We start from the raw sequence: 17,798 nt of genomic DNA, 5'->3' as shown, positions 1-17,798 counted from the left end.
AGGATCTCATAATTTTGCCAATAACAATAAAAGTAAAGTCACAAATTGTATTTTATGTGTATTAGTTTAGTTATAGTTTTGACTGAAGCCTTGGCTCTTGATCTGCTCTTATCGAAGTCCAGAGGAATTTGCTAGTATAAGGACTAAGCCAATGTTTAGCAAGGATCTCAGGATTTTGCTTACAATTATTTTATGTATTTATTAGCAGTAATAGAAATAATAACAATAAAAGTGGTACTGGACTTTGAAGACATTTACTCTTGACACCTTCCCCTTATCTGTGTGAGAAGAATAAGTGCACAATGCACTGATTATGCTTCTTGATACTGTATCAGACAAGCCAATTGTAATGATTTATTGAGATAAATGAAGGGATTAAGCTACAGAAACTTTGCTTTGCTTTACTTTACTTCCAAATGAGTGTGTGCACCCAGAGGTTTAGTGCACTTGAACTCCTGCACTTCAGCTTCACATCTTCAGTTAATTTATCTTCACTTTCCCAAGTGTCCCCAGGTAGTCACAAGCCCAAGGTCTGCTTATGTTTTACAGAAGAAATTAAATATATCAATAGAAGGGTGTATGAAGAGGAGGACTTCAATATGCTCACCTTTGAAGATCTTCTCTGCTTCTCATATCAAGTTGCCAAAGGAATGGAGTTTCTTGAATCAAAATCGGTATGTTTAACCTATGAACAATGTTTAGAGTGTAAAGAATAGAAAGATAGATCAAATTAACAGCAGGCTGTCTGAAATAGAAAACTGTGAAGTGACAGGTTTAAACCATATCTTTATTACAGATTTTAAAATAACCAAAATAAAATACTCCTAGATTGTGCCTTAAGGCTTGACTGTGTGTAAGCCAGGTCTGATGCATATGTGACCAGAGGTGGATTACTGTTTTGTGGGGCCCTGGACTAGAGCAAGTGAGGGCCCCTCCGCACCACTTTTGCCTGCAGTCTCCTCAGCCCTCCTTCCCAGCACTCTTGCCAGGGAGCAGGGTGAGGGTGTGGGGCACAGGGGCTCCCGTTTTTCAGGCTGGGGACCCTGGGCACGGGCCCCATAGGCCTGTACATTAATCGGCCACTGATCTCCAATAAGATTAAGTAGAGTTTAAAGGGCTATGTCCTCCTTTCTAAGGAAGATTGGAAATACCTCATGCTTCTGTCACAAGGCAGAGTTTACCTTAGTGGAAGGGGTCAGGGGTTCAGCTTCTTAAACCCATGAGTTCTTGGTGAGCCATACAGATATCCTGGGAGATCTGCTGGAGCAACAAGGACCTTTGTGCTGAGGACCTAAGCCTACTCATTGTTCCCCAGCCGCTAGGGCACCTTGAGGATGTCAGCCAAGCACTTCTATGGAAGCCACGTTGCTCAAGGTTCCCTGATTACTTCTGACTATAAAACCAAACCTTAGGATGTGTCTGTGTCTCCACAGCATAGAGAATGAACCTATCCACATTACTACAGATTGGGTCTGTGGGGAGTAGTGTATTATGCCGTGGAGAATAGCTAGCTTCCAACCCCCATCCCTTATCACAGTCTCCTCTCCCACTCCCAACCCAGATATACCGGCTTCAGTTCCTTCTGCTTGCCAAAGTGAAGAGGGGAGTGGGTGGGCTTTAGCTGTCAAACAGAAAACGTCTGTGACTCAAGCTATGTATTAGCATTCTGGTGCCCTTTGGAGGTTTAGCTTTATCCGGTGTATAATCAAACTCTATTTCTGCTGTTGTTTTTTTCCCCTCTGAAATAATAGTTGCTGGGGAGAGAATTAAATAAGCCACTCACCTCTCTAATCTCAGCCTCATTATCTCCCATTCCTCATAATAAGCAGGTAATATTATTCCATAAACAGCTAGTAACTATGACATTAGTTCTGACATCCTGTTTTCCACTGTGCATATTAGCATTGCAAAACCAAGCTATTTCACTTTTTCATTAATGCAGGTAAAGTTGTTTGAGCAGGGAAAGGTGCAAGATTTTGCAGATAAAGCCAAGAACAATGAATAACAATTTCCATCTGTTGTAAAACAATGCACAACCCTAACCCATTCTTCCTTTGCAGTGCATTCACAGAGACCTGGCTGCCAGGAATGTATTAGTGACCTGTGGAAAAGTAGTGAAAATATGTGACTTTGGCCTAGCTAGAGATATAATGAATGACTCTAACTACGTCATCAGAGGCAATGTAAGCTCACGCCTACTTTACATTTTTCACATAATTGTAAAAACTATAAGCTGATAAATGCATATATAGTGGGATAGTTATACTAGCTGGTAGTTATACATGTAGCTGGACATACAGGAGAGTAACCTCACTGCGTCACTGAAAAAGTTTTCTTGCCTTGGCAAATGAAAATAGTAGATTTAGTATTAGCCTACTCAAATTTGGTCTGGACCCTGCAAATGTTTGTATAGTAATCTAAACATTAGTTAACTTAAGAATATGACACTGCGGGCCAGATCCTCGGATGGTGCAAAGCAGAATAGCTCCAGAGAAGTCACTGTATCTAAGTCAATATGGTATAACCAGCACTTTATAAAACCCGCTCAGTTTCATATACTAGAGAAGAAGGGTGAGGGAGGCAAGATCTTAGAAAAAAATGCAGGCTGAGTCATGTCTGATTTCTACATGAGCTCCGGAGTTGGAATTTTTTGGTGTGTATGAGTTGGGCGGGGGGGGGGGGATAATTAGAGCTTGCTTTGTTAATTAATGTATTATTTTAGACTAATGTAAAGGCTTGGGGAGGCTTTTGAGGACAAGGATGAGTAAAGATAGAAAACGAAAGTTCTATGGCCACACTTAAGAATTCGTTGGGACACCCAGGGTGGTTCCTTTGATCTGTGTGAGAATGAGGACTTGGATGAGGTTTCCCAGGTGTGACAAAGTGGGGTTTTATTCATCTTATTATGTTGCATGTGAGTCTTACTGTCCTATACTAAAATTGTGTGTACCTCCATTTCCCTGTGTACTGCACCAATATTTCGATGGTGGGAATTAGATGTGTGATTTTTGCTGAGGCCCTCAGAGCAGGTGAGGCTGCCCAGCGGTCTGTACGTATGCTATGATGGTACCTTCATAACCTGAGACCCAGGAGGGGTATGTGACCAGGTGACACCTTTTACCCTGGAAGTGAGACAAAGAGGAGGAGGAGGAGCCAGGGGTGTGTTGGAGGTCCGATCCCTGGAAGCAGGCTGTCTGCTTGGGGGACTGGAAGACAGGTAGTCCAGGCCGTCTGGCCCAGGACTCCCCAAGATGGACGTGGTTGAAAGTCACTGATTTCTGTGATAGCAAGCTCTGTTCTATGCTGTGTTCCTGTCAACTAATAAACCGTTCTGTTCTACATGCTGGCTGAGAGTCACTGCTGATTGCAAGAGTTGGGGTGCAGGGCCCTCTGGCTTCCCCAGGAGCCCCACCTGGGGGGACTTGTTGTGGGAAGCACACAGGGAGGAAGGGGATGCTGAATGCTCTGAGGTCAGATCCAGGAAAGTCGAAGATGTGTAAGCTTCTTGCCCTGATGACAATATGTTCAGAGAGCGAAGGCATGCTGCACCAGAGTCCTGACTGGCTTTGTATGGAGTATTCCAGAGCATAGCCCCGGTGACTGCAGGCATGAATGATGCCAAGTGAACCACTCACAGAACTTTGTTGATCAGCTCTTTATTTATATAAAGCTAGATTGTAACCTTACAGCCTGCCCTAAGAGAGGGGCAGAACACAGCTGCAGTAGCCCAGGAGCAGGCCAGAGAACAAACTGTGTCAGAGACTCACAGCTCCTCTCCTGGTTCCCGATTGTTCTGGAGCTGGAGCAAGTTACTTCACCCCAGTCCATATGTGTGCTCCGCTGGCTACTCAGGTCAGTGAATAGGCTGTCAAACCAGAGCTCCTCCCACTTCTTGTCTTCTCCACTCCCCATCCCTGTCAACTTGCTCATAGTGAGTAGCCCCATCTCTCCTCCTCATGGCCAGTATCATATTCTAAGCAAGATCAAGGAGAGTAAGAGGGGGCCTTAATCTCCTGCATACCAAAGTAAGGACTCTGACAATGTAGCCCATGGAAGGCAAACAATCTTAGAACCTGTCAGACAGTAACCTGACCTACAGCTCGATGAGCTGTTTGCAGAAGCTATTTTAAATGAGGCTATTTTTCTGTCTGCAGTCAGACTTTGATTGTACGTCAGCAGTGAGTGAGCTAAGGAGTTGGCTATACTGTGTGTAGAAAATACTAATCAAGCTTCTTTTCTGTCTCTTTGTACAGGCTCGGTTACCAGTCAAATGGATGGCTCCTGAAAGCTTATTTGACAGGATATACACAATTAAGAGTGATGTCTGGTCTTATGGAATATTACTGTGGGAAATATTCTCTCTCGGTATGTTCTATATCACAACAGAAGAGCACCACTTTTCCCTAGCCTCCTGTATGCTAATATTTCTACAATATTTCTCATAGGTGTGAATCCTTACCCTGGAATTCAGGTTGATTCAAACTTCTATAAACTCATTCAAAATGGATTTAAAATGGATCAGCCATTTTATGCTACAGAAGAAATGTAAGTGTAAATTCTGGATACTACGTAAGGATTAATTAATTGTTAATCAAGTAATTATTTTTCCTAATGCTATCTTTATATTTATTCCACTTGTTTGCTCTCTACCCTGCCTACCAGAGATATTCCAGGCAAAATCACGTCTTTCTCTAAGGCTGGTGAAGGATATTTGTTAACGTAGCTTTTGTCTAGAAGCAGAAATTATTATTATGTCATGATTAGCAATGAACTTTATATTTGTTTGAAAAGACCAGTTTACTACCTGTTTTCAATTGGTCCTTACATTCTCAGAAAACTTCCTCTTGGGCTGGTATTCCAGAATCTTCAGCTCCATTCATGCAGGAGGGTTTATTTTCTATAGCAAGGGTTTCACAAAATCAATTTTAGATACTAAATAAAGCTCTCGTGAACTTTCTCTTCTTTTTTTTACTGAACCCAGCTGTGTCCAATTCAATTCCAGGGATATATCAGTGCCTTTAGAAGAGGAGAGTGATAACACAAAAGGGTTTGGGTGGGAGCAGGAAACAGGAGATGCAGGGGCATTGTAACTCTTGTGCTTCTCAGCATGAACATTACAATCAACATGGAATCTGATGTGGATATTCAAATTCCATGGAGGTTATACCCTGCAAACACCTGTGTCTGTGTGTGCTCTGCCAAAGGGGAGGAGTCCTAGGGGACAAAAATGGAGAGAGGGGAGAAGGCAGAGGGCTGCAAGACATTGAGCATGAACGAAGGGAAAGGATTTTGGTTTCTCTGGGATCCCCATTGCAGTCCTTTAGACATTTATCAGGACAGCCTGTAGACATGCTGATATCCATGAGGCCAGGTACACGTATTGCAAAGCTATAGGCATTGCAGTGTCTTCAGGCTCTGCCTGTAGATATTGTAATGCCTGGGAAGTTGCACATATACATTACAATGTTTGTGAGTCCAGCAGGGATTTCTGTGGAACTTATAAACCCCACAAGCATTTATGTTGACCGTATAAATTCTCAAGGGACTTCTGCAGAGATTATAAACATTGCATGGACTCCTGTGAAGACTCTGTGTGGACTTCATATAAATTCCACAAAGACTTTTGCAGGATTATGCTCCATAAAGATCCCTACGGAGATTATATGACTATGATGTTCACTTAAAGTGGGGGCAGGATCAGCCCCATAGACACAGTCTGCCATTTCTTAGGAGGGAAATGTTCTCCTACTAGTCTCAATGTGGAGGCTAGACCTATTGAATCATGTTAACATTGCTAAGATCTCACATGATAAGTGATATGTAATGTGATAAGTAACTAACAACCCCGGGTGAAATCCTGGCCCCTGTGAAGTCCACCAGGGGATTTGACATTGACTTCAAGGTGTGAACTACAGAGTTTAATGTATGCATTCTCGTTCTTTTTTATTTATCTTTCTGAACAAATAAATCAAACCTGAATTCTTTATCAATATCTTTCTGATACTCCATAATACAGTCTGTTGATCTTTGGCATTTCTGTAATACAGTTACCATAGTATTTAACCATTGATACATTTTCTTTGGAAACTGTCACATATTTCTTCTTTTGTTCCTGCAGATACTTTGTAATGCAGTCCTGTTGGGCTCTGGACTCTAGAAAAAGACCTTCCTTTTCACAGCTGCGTTCCCTTTTAGCACGGCAGCTGGCTGATGCAGAAGGAGCGGTATGCAATCATGCAAATACAAAAAATGCTCTGTTTTGCAGTTCTATGTTTTAAATGTTTCTTTAGAGTCCATAATAAGGTACTTGGAACTGATGGCTCCTATTGCTGACCCACTTCATTAGAAAGGATCCCCAGGGAAACCCCATCATGTCATGGAGCTGGTTTCTTCCCCTAGCTAAGCCATTCACAGAGGATTGAGCTGAGATAGAAGAGGAATCCTTTTTGCAGAATTTGTTGTGTTGCTCTAATAAACCGCCTGGGACATAGGGACTTCCTCTTTCCTGCCTGTTTCTCCAGTCCAATGCAGGAAGGTCACTAACTGTCTCTCTGTGCCCACAGAAACTAGTTCCCCTTTTGTAAAAACTAATGCAGCTGGCTTTGTGGTCTACTGGCAATGCTGATGGCTGCTGTATGTGGGGATCTGCATTGGGACATATTGCAGGGTCTGTCAGGGGCTGGGAGTGCTGTGGGTGCAACATGGTTGAGTCCTGGAGGAAGGAGAGCCTAATGTCACTCTCAAAGGACCCCCTCTGCCAGTACAACTAATGTTGATAGGGTCTGGAGGGAGCAATAGGCCACCCTCTTTAGATGGAGATATGTTATCCTAATGCTGACAAATAGGAATATGGAGGATCCTAAAGGAGCTTATTTTACCTGCCAGAAAAGTGATCCCAGTGAAAAGATGAACTATAAGGCCTTTCAAAGCCATAGGTTCCCAGCTGGCTTCCTGCTCTTAGCAGGCCAAACAAATTTCCAGGATGGAGTGTCCTTATGCTGATTATAAATTAACCTTGCTGCTTCTGCCTTAAGGCTTCCTGCAACAGTGGGCTGACAGCAGTCATAAATTTAACCCAAAAGAGTCTCTTCTCCTTTTGTAGCTCTCAATCAACTCATTGAGCATGCTCAGTAGAGTGCACCTACTGTCATCGCTAAGGGATGAACTGTACAAAGGGGCTGGGGTTTGTATGTTGCATGTGAGCTTTTGAAGGAGGGTTTCATTGAAGTCCAGAGACAAAATTCCACTGTTGAACTAAAAAAGACGTTTTTTGCCCTTGCACCTTTTATCAGCTGAGATATTTTTCCTCCTGGGGAAGAATTTCCCACAGGGGGTGAATGTTTATTGCTCCTATTCCACATTTTTGCTGAAAAATAGCCTGGATGCACTATCACAATCAGAATTCAGATGGCAGCAATGTACCAAACTGTTACAGACCATGTAGCATATTTTCTGGCTGCTATTAGCAAGCCCTAAATGTGTTGTTGCTGCCCCAGTATTTTCTTGATGTTTTTGTTCTTATACATGTGACAAATGCTACTCATGTCACTTACGGCACTTCTGGAAGGTGCTCAGATTCTACAGCGATGAAGGCACTATGAGAACTTGAACAGAATGATAGATAACCAGTGTGATACTAGTTGCTAGGAAACTGTGTGCAATAGATAACACTGTTATAAATGATCATTACTAGAGATTAAACATAAAGAATCACATATAATCACTAATCCGTTTCAGTGTTCATACCATATGAATCTCCAGTGCACTCATGAGGTAATGTGTGCTACTAGGGCTGTTGCAGCAGGGATCCTCTCCCTGTGTGTGTATTGAGCGAAGTTACGGAGGTGGTGACTCAAAGGGCAACCCCCTTCTGCCTTCCACCAAAGCAATGGGGATGTGAGGCAAGAGGTCAGTCATGACCCAGTCCTCCTCCATTGAAAGCAGGGGTCTTTGGAAGACCACTTATGAGCTGACTTCACCCCTCCAGAGATGCAGGCGGTGCTGTGAGGGTAGATCTGGCCTCAGTTCTTCACAGGTGCCAGGGTTAAAGGTAAAGAAGAGCCAGTAATATCAAATAAATGTACACCTGGCCTGTGAGACAAGATGAGTGAGGAAATATATTTAATTAGATCAGGTTCTGTTGGTGAGAGAGACCAGCTTTCAAGCTTCTCTCTCTGATATCCTGGGATCAACATGGCTTCCACAATGCTGCCTACGCTTGACCTGTTTATTGAGTGCAACTATGAGGCCACGTTCTGTCTTATTCATGTGGCCTCATTGAAAAATCTGAAGGGAAAGCATGTAGTAGGGGCTCGATCCTGCAACTCAATCTAGAGTTGAGCTTTCTAGTTCTGATCCAGCAAAATACATCAGCACATGCTTAACTTTAAACATGTGACTAGTCCTGTTGAAGCCAATGGGACTATTCAGATGCTTAAAATTAATCACCTCCTGATTTCTGCATTGAGGCCAAAGCGCTCAACACCTTGTGGGACTGAATCTTTGTTATGGTGCCTGGCAGATCTCCAGCCCAGCCTAGCTCTCCTGAACAGTCATCGAGGATCTATTCTGCCTAACCTCCAAAACAAAAGTCAGGAAGGTATGTAATGGGTCATAGTCACGGAGGCCAAGGACACAGTCCATGTGTTTGTGCAAGGGAATACCCAAACCCAGCTCTTAGACACAGCCCCTTGTAATATTGAACTGTATTCCTAGGTCTCTGCATTCCAGGAGACTGATTTTCTTCAAGTTACTCACATCAATAGGACTTAAGGACATCCGTAAGCGCATGCTTCTTTGTCTTGCTGAATTTGGGGCTAAATGCACCAGTTTGTCAGATGGGGACTAGATCACTTTCTCCACAGGATTTGAATTTGACCTCTTGGTTTGGAAAATGGATTTTTATCCCCCAAATAATTTAATATTATTTAAAGCAAAATGTTCAAGATGCTGGCAGCTAAGCTGCATCCGCTAAAACATGAGCACGCATCCTTTTTCATGCACAAAATTCACATGTGGCTTTATTATAACTTGTCCCTTAGTAACAGCAGTAAATTAGTAAATGCAGTTGCACACGTTTGGCAGGCACAACTTAGACAACTAGTTTTGAAAATATGGTCTTAGATGATTATTATCTTTACAAGAGAGTGCTTAGCAAAGATTTACTCTCCTGTACTGTGGCTGCAGTGCATTCAGCTTTACAGCTGGTATTCATTATTGTATTACTTGCTATTTTGCTAATATAGTTACACTGAATTTAGATACGAAAATTCAGTATTATGAGGAAAAACTGGATGCTAATGTACTCTGTTGTGTTTAGAGCAAACAATAATTTATATGACTTACTTTCCCTTCCTAATATATAGGTCTATCAAAATATGGAGAGCAATATTTCTACATACCCTTCCAATTCCAAAACCAGACCATCCGTGAGCAGGAAAAATGAACATCTTCTATCCACTGATGCATCCCAGGATGAAGATTCTCAGATAAAAAAATAATCCAGTTTTTGGACTTTACCTAGAAATTCAGATAAGCTCTGTACATGATTAATGTTTTATGTTACCACTATAAGTAAACAGATTATTAGCTGCTGCTATATTAGCATTTCTTACAGGCAATTCCATCATCTCATACCATGAAGGGAACTTTATTCAAAATCATTATTTTAAGTCCAGAAAATGCATTTACCACAAGCCAAAAGCAGTATGTATTTTTAATCAATGACTTTTTGATGCATCTACAACTGAAAACCTTCCAGTAACAGCTTTATGGAAGCTGTATTTAATCAAGACATTACATTCAAACTACTGTAAGCTGCATTGTAAGCAAACACGAAAATCTTAAGGCATTTTCAAACTTGCGAGCTTTAAAGTCAGGTATCTAAATCCTGGCGCTCTGAATTTTCAGAAGTGCTTCTTACACACAGCTCCCATTGAAGTTAATGAGGCTTGAGAGTACACAGCACCTTTGCAAATCAGGCCACTTGATTTAAAGACCTAACTATAAGCACCTGTGTTTGAAAATGTTGGCCATTATTGCCAAGAACCTAATATGTTTTTGAGTATTTCTGATCATTTGATTATGAATCTTTTCATTCCTTTACATTTCCTGTTAGATGTACAGCTTGAGTTCTTGTACTTCTGCCAGATGGACACACTTCATTTTTAATGAGATTATTGTTGGTCTTAATTTAGGGACATAATCTCATCTCTATGATTCAGCAACCATTCAACTCCCAGGAGTTTTAATGAGAGTTACATGTATGAATCCCACTGCACTGAGATGAGAATATACCTCTCTATCTCCTTTCCTGCTTTCCTATGAGAAAAATCCCTGAGGTGATTGTTCTTCATATAGATTTGGAGATATATTATTTTCCTGTTGATGATATGGGATGTGTTGGCACAACTTCTAGGAATGCTAACCAGAGATGTGTGCATAACTCCCAATTAATCAAGAAAAGAATATGCTTTTTTAACCATTTTTCTCTTTCTGCCCTACAGGAATTGCTAACCACGTTCAGCACTTTCTTTGGTAGCTTCAGTAGGTGTACCATTATTTTGATTAAATGTTACCCCATGAGTTACGCTGCTATTTACTAACAAATTCCTGACAATGATTAATAAATCTGTTCTTGTACAGCAATAATGCATTGCATATCTCAGTTGACATTTATTACTGAATTATCAGATGGCAATGTGTTATACCAGATATGAAATCCTGCCTTTGAAATGCAAGTGTAGCAATAAACTTTTTTCAAATATATTTTTCTTTTGTTTCTAGGAAAAGCAAACATGCTTGGTGTATTTCAAAAGGTTTTTTTTCCCCCAATATATGGAAAAATGAATAATTTCAAAATACTCAGAAAAGGGACTTCACTGTTTAGCATGATTGAACACATCTTAAAAGCAGATGAAAAAAAAGGGGTAGTGATCCATCCACAGATAGAGGGGGCCATTTGGATAGGTTTTTGGCCATTGTGATTTGTAGAGCTCTATGGGATGAACTGTACATGTAGTGCATGCCATTCATGTTACCTGCTGCATATAGCAAACACATGGGTATAAATATTTTGGGTGGGATTGTGCCCAGCACTGAAGATAGGATAATTGGAACCTCCCTTACAAATCTTGCATGGGCTACCTGGATGTTGGCTCTGGGCACACAGCGATAAGTTGGTGTTGTGTATTTGCTATTCCCACCTCCAGAGTGTGACGAATGGCTGGAGCAGGGCAGAGCTGGAGCAAGGGGGCTTCGAAAGGGAATAATGACTCTTAGAGCCAGAATTCCTCCCTGGATGTTCCTGGTTCAGCACAGCAAAGTGCCGGCCTATTCACAGACTTGTGCAAAACCACAAGATAGCCCCTTTTAAACGGCTGCTTTACAATTTTCTTTCTCTCGCTCTTAAAAAAAAAAAAACCCAAAAAAACCCCTTGGTGTTAAACATGTTGGGTGTTATACAGCAACATGTAGATGCACAACAGTGACCAGAGAAGATTTATCACGAGTGTCACAACACTGCTATCTGATACGGAGAAAGGTACTAGTCACACGTACTGTGTGCAGCTAAAATGTTCTTTGAATAATTCCTAATGCCTCTCAGGGCTTCTGGGATGAGGAGGGAGTAATATATGATTTTGTTTCTAGTGCGTTTCACCCCAGAAGAGAATAGAATGGCAAAGAAATTTATCCTTAATAAGGGATAACAAAATAGAATGCTGGGGCTGAGAGGTAAACTGGTGTAACAGTTAGGACACCAGCCTAGCACCTAGGAGATCATGGTTCAATTTCCTGCTCTTCCACAGCTGTCCTGTGTGACCTGTGCTAGTGGCTTGTAGCCTCTCTGTGCCTCAGTTCCCCATGTGTTAAATAGGGATGTCACTTCCCTACCTCACAAGGGTGTTAGGAGGATGAATACATTAAGGATTGTGAGGCTCTTGGCTGCTGCTGTGAAGGGGTATATAGGTACCTAAAATGGCTAAATTGTATACAGGATGGGCTTTATATCTTGAAATAAGGATCAGTGACACTGCCCAGAGGATTATAGGACATCAATAAAGAGTATGGAACCATCTTTCTAGTGAAAGTCCCTGATAGAAAGATGAGAGAGAGAGAGAGAGACTGCTGAAAACTTCAGAAAAATCATTAAACTAAGAAGCATTTAAACAGCAGTGATCCTGCCACAGCCAAAGAATGATAACAAAGGTTTAAAAATTAATTGGATCTGTTATCATAAAAAGCATCATATGCTCCCCCCAGGTTTAAAAAACCGTTATGAAACAGAGAACAAAATAGGAAATATAACAAACCAAAGTGCAAGATACACTCAACACTACTCCCAGCCTTCATGACTGAGGCACCTAGTTGCTGCTGTGATCCAATTGATTTGTTTTCATTTTTCTGCTGCGGGGCAGTACCAAGTGACCTTGGTCAAATTAGCCAGACTCTTGCCTACTTTTGTAAACAGTTGTAAAATCATCATCAACAAGAGAAGGTCCCCTTATCCCTCAAATATGTATATCTCCCTTTTTGACATAACCATGAAGAGAAAAGTCATGACACCTATACAAAAGGAAAGGCAATTCAGAATCTACAGCAAGCCTAAAATGATGGGCTAAATGCATAGCTTGTGAATGTTAAAATACTGTCAAGTATTATGAAGTGTCCGTGAGGAGTCGCAGTTAATTACAATTACACTTTTGCTTGAAGAGGAAAAGCCAGGCCAACCCCCAGACATTGTTTTAATGTTGGACACCAGGTGGCGCCCTAAGATCACTTTTTTAGTTTTTCTGTCCCGGGTTAGCCCTGCACTATTGTATAGTCCTAGTCATGTATATATGATTTTTAAAGCTTTTGCGTATCTAAAGTTTTGTACAAACATAACAGTTAATCCTCAAAATCCTGGCACCCTGCTCCACCTATCCCTACCCAAGTAAGGTCCATTGGCCTCAATAATCAATATTAACATTTTAAAATCCTGTCACTGCAATAAAAGAAAAAAAGAACCATTTTAAATAGCTCTGCCTTGGAGCTTTTTGTCCAAATTCAGCATGGCTACTTAATGTGATAGTCGAGATGGCCCATTTGCTTCACCCTCTTTGCTATGTTTAATTGTTATGGGACAGTCACAATAATACCTAGGTGAGAACTTGAGCAAGTCACTTACACAATCTGTTTGCCCAGTTTCTCCACAGGCTAAACAAGGGCTAAGAATTCTTTCTTACTTGTTTTGCCAGGGCTTTCCTCTCCCTTTACAGGATATAAGTAACTCTTGTTGGAGTCAGATGCACACGAAGTGCAGGATCGAGCTCATTACCTTACAAAAGGCATTTTCAAATTGTCATACTTTGGGATCTAAAACCATATGTTACTGAGGGCTAAGGCCCTGCTTTGTCTGTTTGTAGAGTTCAGACAACTTAGCCTGGGGAGGGCAGCATGGGCCAGAGACAGAACCCACCCCTTGGATGAATCACATCTAAGGTTAGTTGTGCCCCTAACTCTTCCTGGGGGCTTGGATAAGAGTCTCTGCCTCAGTTCAACAGATGTGTAAAATGGGGAAATAACTGCTTTACGCACCTCCCAGGTGTGCTGGTGCCCAGGTGGGCACATTATCTCAGTTGATAGAACTGCCTGGAAATCCAGTGTTTAGAGAAGGAATCAGAGGTCTGATCCTGCTCCCATTGGTGTCAATGGGAAAGTATCCTTTGGTTCCAGTGGGAACAGGTTTGGGCCCCAAAAGAAGGTTTTGAGTTTGTTTGTTTTCATCTTCATGTAGTCCACAAGGAAGGAAGGAAGGAAGGAAAGAAAGAAAGAAAGAAAGAAAGAAAGAAAGAAAGAAAGAAAGAAAGAAAGAAAGAAAGAAAGAAAGAAAGAAAGAAAGAAAGAAAGACTTGGGAGCAGAGACGAAGCATGGAAAATTTCATCCTGTAAGAAGATTTTGGATAATTATGAGCCAGTTAAATCAGGAGGTTGTACTTTAAACATGTTACTACTTTGGCTATAGCATCCACTACTAGCTACTACTATAATTCTTAGTGAGCTTGAGCCTGCTCCCATTAAAATCAAATAGGAATTCAGATACTGTCTTCATAGGAATAATTCTGGTACTAGTAGTGGTTCTAGTTATTATCCATACAGCACCTGGGCAGTGCAATGGTGTTTAAATGACAAATAAAATCACTATCTTAAACAAGCCCCGGTCCTACTAACCTTTACTCAAGCCCGCAATCCATACTCAAGGGAGTAGTTTTATTCCTTCCCTTAGAATGAGGAGTTGTAGAACTGGGTCTTTAGAAGGGGCGCTGGAACAAATTGTATAGTGGAGGTGCAGAGAGCCATTGAACCAAACTGTTAACCCTGTATATAATAGAAACCACTTCGAGCGAACGCCTAGTTCCAGCACCTATGGTCTTTAGTTGGACATAGAGGGAGATGCTGCCACACAAGATGCAGTTGCAGAGAAGGCGCTGCAAAGTCTCTTGCTGTGGAAGATAGTGTAGAAAATAAAGACACTTGTAATTAACTAAGGCATAACGATTCAATTCCCCAGAGGGAAGGCTGCCCTGGGAAAGTGCAGCGGATAATGCTCTAGATGTTTTACAGCTGGAATTTCACGTTTTCCTGAGGAATGGAGTCAATATAAAGCCACTAGCAAAATTATCCTGCGCGCCAGGCACCAGCGAGCCTATGTCGCAGGGGAGTCGAGCTTCATTAAGAGCTGTATTGTCAGCTCTGTCTCTAGTGATGCCCTGCGAGTTATGTAGTCGCTCCGTGACTCAGTTTCCCCATGGGTGAAATGGAGATGAAAACGTTCTCGACACCTTTGTAAAGCCGTGTACTAAGGATGAACAGCACCATGGCAATACAGAATACTGCATTGTTCCCAGAGGCCGGGGGTTCGGGTCCCTTGATCGTGGCTGCTGTGCTAGCACGCAGGGAGACATACATTCCCTTTGACACCAGTCCGACACGCTGGCTGTCAGTGGAGATATGCCGGTGTACGGCGGAGGTCAGACAGTGGAGGATCAGTATTGTGCTGTTTTCCCGGGGAGCTGGGCGCCCGGGAAGGCGCTGTGACGGGAAAAGTCTGGGGGTATTTACCTTTGAAACGGCCAGAATTCAAACTCGGACTCGCTAGCGCAAGGAATCAGGGTGGAGTAGTGTTCTTTCCACGCCCCGACGCCTGTGCCAGGCTGGATCGGGCCCCAGGCAGCGGGCGGGGAAGGGGGATGGAGTGTCCCTTTGCATGGAGGTTCAGACGGTCTGGGCAGCGGGGCACTGGCCTGTAGGCACCGGTCTGCAGACGAAAGGCGAGTGGGCGACCCTGGGAGCTAGTCACTGCTGTACTGAATTGTTCTGCAATCGCTAGCAAGAGGCTTGAGGGCCCAGCTTGTCCTGCATTTCACAAGCCCCTCTTTTGGGATGTGAAACTGACTTGCTGTCCTTTCACTCCCTCTTCCAAACTGCCACAGGGAAGCGCAGTTCATTTCATTCTCGCCAGGTCCCTGCAGTTTCACCAGACCACACTAGTCTTAGCCCAGACCAAGAGCCAGATTCGGTCCGGTTGGAGCTGGCCTCTGCACCAGCGGAGTCAATGGGGTTTCAATGGGAGCGGGCCTTCGAATCCTGGTGTAAATCAGAAAGGATTCCACTGAAGTCGATCTAATTAGGGGGCAAAGTGACGCCTTATTAAGCCGAAGGTGGAGCAGCGGCGAGAGATGTCTGATAAACAGCGATGACAGTCTGGCTTTAGAGCTAGATTCACGGGCAGTGCCTTCCTATTGGGGAGCAAACCCGGTGACTGATGTTTTCGCCTCCTCCAGGTTCCTATTCACTCACAGCAAGGCTAGGAGAAGACATTTTTCATCTTCCCCGAGCGGGCAGCCCACTTGGCCACACCTGGCTAAAGAGAAGTTATTTAATGCGTAACCTGGCAAATTCGCTCCAGAAGGGGCATCTCAGATAGCCCCACATTTTACTGGGGGGCCGGAACGAGCCCAATATTGGCATGTGGGCTGACTGGAGAAAAGGGGGGGAGGTGAACTTCTCTGTAAGGACAATGAAAAGCCGATGGCATAGTTTATGCTGTCACTGTGCGTGAGTTTAGCGAAGCGAAAGGCAGCCCCATTGTTATGGGGTATTTCGTGTGCACGCGTTTGACCCCGAGTCCACTGCGAGCAAACGCTCGCCTTCTGCTCCGCTCCTAGCGGCGTGTATTTAAACAGCCCTAAACCCAAGGATAAAAGTGTTGGCTTATTCTGCAGCGTAATCTACATCAAAGCCCCGGGGGCAGCCAGCTTGAAAAGCTCCAAGATGTTATTTCAGCCCCTTATCATGTCTGTGCTTTAGGGGGAGCCATAAATTCCACAGGTCGGACTAGCCCATGGTTCCTCCTTTTCTTCCCTGGCTGGGCCACCGAGGGCTTTAAAACAGTTATTTTTACCTCGCAAACAAAGCCGGGAGGAGAGGGGGGCAGAGTGGAGCATCTCCGAGAGAGTTCCGGGGGTGGGCCCCCTGTCCCTACCAGTCCCCGCCAGTCCCCTTTGTGGCTGTGAATACATGATTCCACCACAGCCCAGGAACCCAGCTATCGGATCGCGTGGTGACGGCCAGGAGCCTAGGTCTCTAGCTACCCCGCGAGCAGCCTGCCGGGTTTCACACACAGGGATCGCAGCCATCGGCAGGTAAGGAGAGGGTCTTGAGCCGACCCCCTGACTTGGAGGCGCTGTGGAGTCGGAGTCCCAGCCAGAGCAGAGCCCCAAGCCCAAGGCCGACCCACCTGCATGTCTAGCAAGCAGATCAGTTAGGCTTCCCCTCCCTCCCCGCCGCCAGAATGAGGGGCGAGAGCCAGATCCTCCCTTGGGCTGAGTGGGCTCGGCGCTGCAAACCAGCCTCCCCTTGGCTGAGATCACGCCCCAGCTCGTCGGTGGAAATTTCAGAGCCGGCCCCTGGGATCTATTCCCAATAGCTCTGGGGAGGTGACAAGCCCTGGGCCCGCGCACTGCAGGGGACAGAGGCAAGGAGAGTCCCCCGCCCCATCGGCTTAATTTCATCGCTGACTGAGCCCCCGGCCTCCCCACAGCCGCATTTCAGACTGGCGAAAGGTGGTGCGGGGCAGAGCTGTTCGGTAATTTCAGGCTCCGTCCAGCTAGCTTCCCAGTGTGAACACAGAGCTCACACTCGGAGCCAACGGCTGCTTCTGTAGTCGGTGCTCCTTAGCCCCAGGCACAGAGCAGGATTTGCTAACAACGTTTTGTTTTACTTCTACATGCAGGAGAGAAGAGAGTGGCTTGTTGGTCCCGTCAGTTCAAGCGGGTGTCAGGCTGCGGGTTAACTGAAAAAAGACAAGTGAAAAGAGACAGTGCTTTATTCCGTTTTGCTTTTCCCAAATCCTGTATTTTTGGCTTGAACCCTTTGGCTGTGCAGTGCAAAGACCAGTTGTCATCTCTTATAACAACAGACATGTACGGTGATATTCAAGTTGGTTCCAATGCGAACAACTTTGCCCTGGGGAGGAAATATAGCAAGAAGTCTGACAGTGAAGACTCTGCACAACCAAGAGAAGCAAACGAGGGTTTCGTCCCACCCGCAATCAGCGTTTTGCAACTTTTAGGTCAAATCGTTTGTCCAACCTCGCACTTGAAAGGCTCTGAAGAGAAAAAGGCTTTGCCCGTGGGCCCGATCCTGTTCCGTGCTAAGCGCGCTGGGCTCCCCGGGGTTCTGCTCAGCACCTCGCTCGATCTAGTCATTAATAAACTCGGAACTCGCTCAGCCTGCGGGAGCGGGAGGGAAATCGT

General features: G+C 44.0%; 1 protein-coding gene across 1 annotated transcript in view; it reads left to right on the top strand.

The window, feature by feature from the left end:
* Positions 1–10,738, top strand: part of FLT3 (fms related tyrosine kinase 3) — a 69,030-nt gene extending 58,292 nt beyond the window's left edge. The window contains exons 19-24 of the mRNA XM_030562645.1: positions 550–674; positions 2,061–2,183; positions 4,254–4,365; positions 4,446–4,545; positions 6,119–6,224; positions 9,366–10,738. Coding sequence (XP_030418505.1) covers positions 550–674; positions 2,061–2,183; positions 4,254–4,365; positions 4,446–4,545; positions 6,119–6,224; positions 9,366–9,500 — 701 coding nt within the window. The 3' untranslated portion in view covers positions 9,501–10,738. The remainder of the gene's footprint in view (positions 1–549; positions 675–2,060; positions 2,184–4,253; positions 4,366–4,445; positions 4,546–6,118; positions 6,225–9,365) is intronic.
* Positions 10,739–17,798: the final 7,060 nt, after the last annotated feature.

Source organism: Gopherus evgoodei, chromosome 1 (assembly GCF_007399415.2).
Source record: "Gopherus evgoodei ecotype Sinaloan lineage chromosome 1, rGopEvg1_v1.p, whole genome shotgun sequence".
Classification (NCBI taxonomy): Eukaryota; Metazoa; Chordata; order Testudines; family Testudinidae; genus Gopherus; species Gopherus evgoodei.
This window is presented reverse-complemented; position numbering and strand designations above follow the sequence as displayed.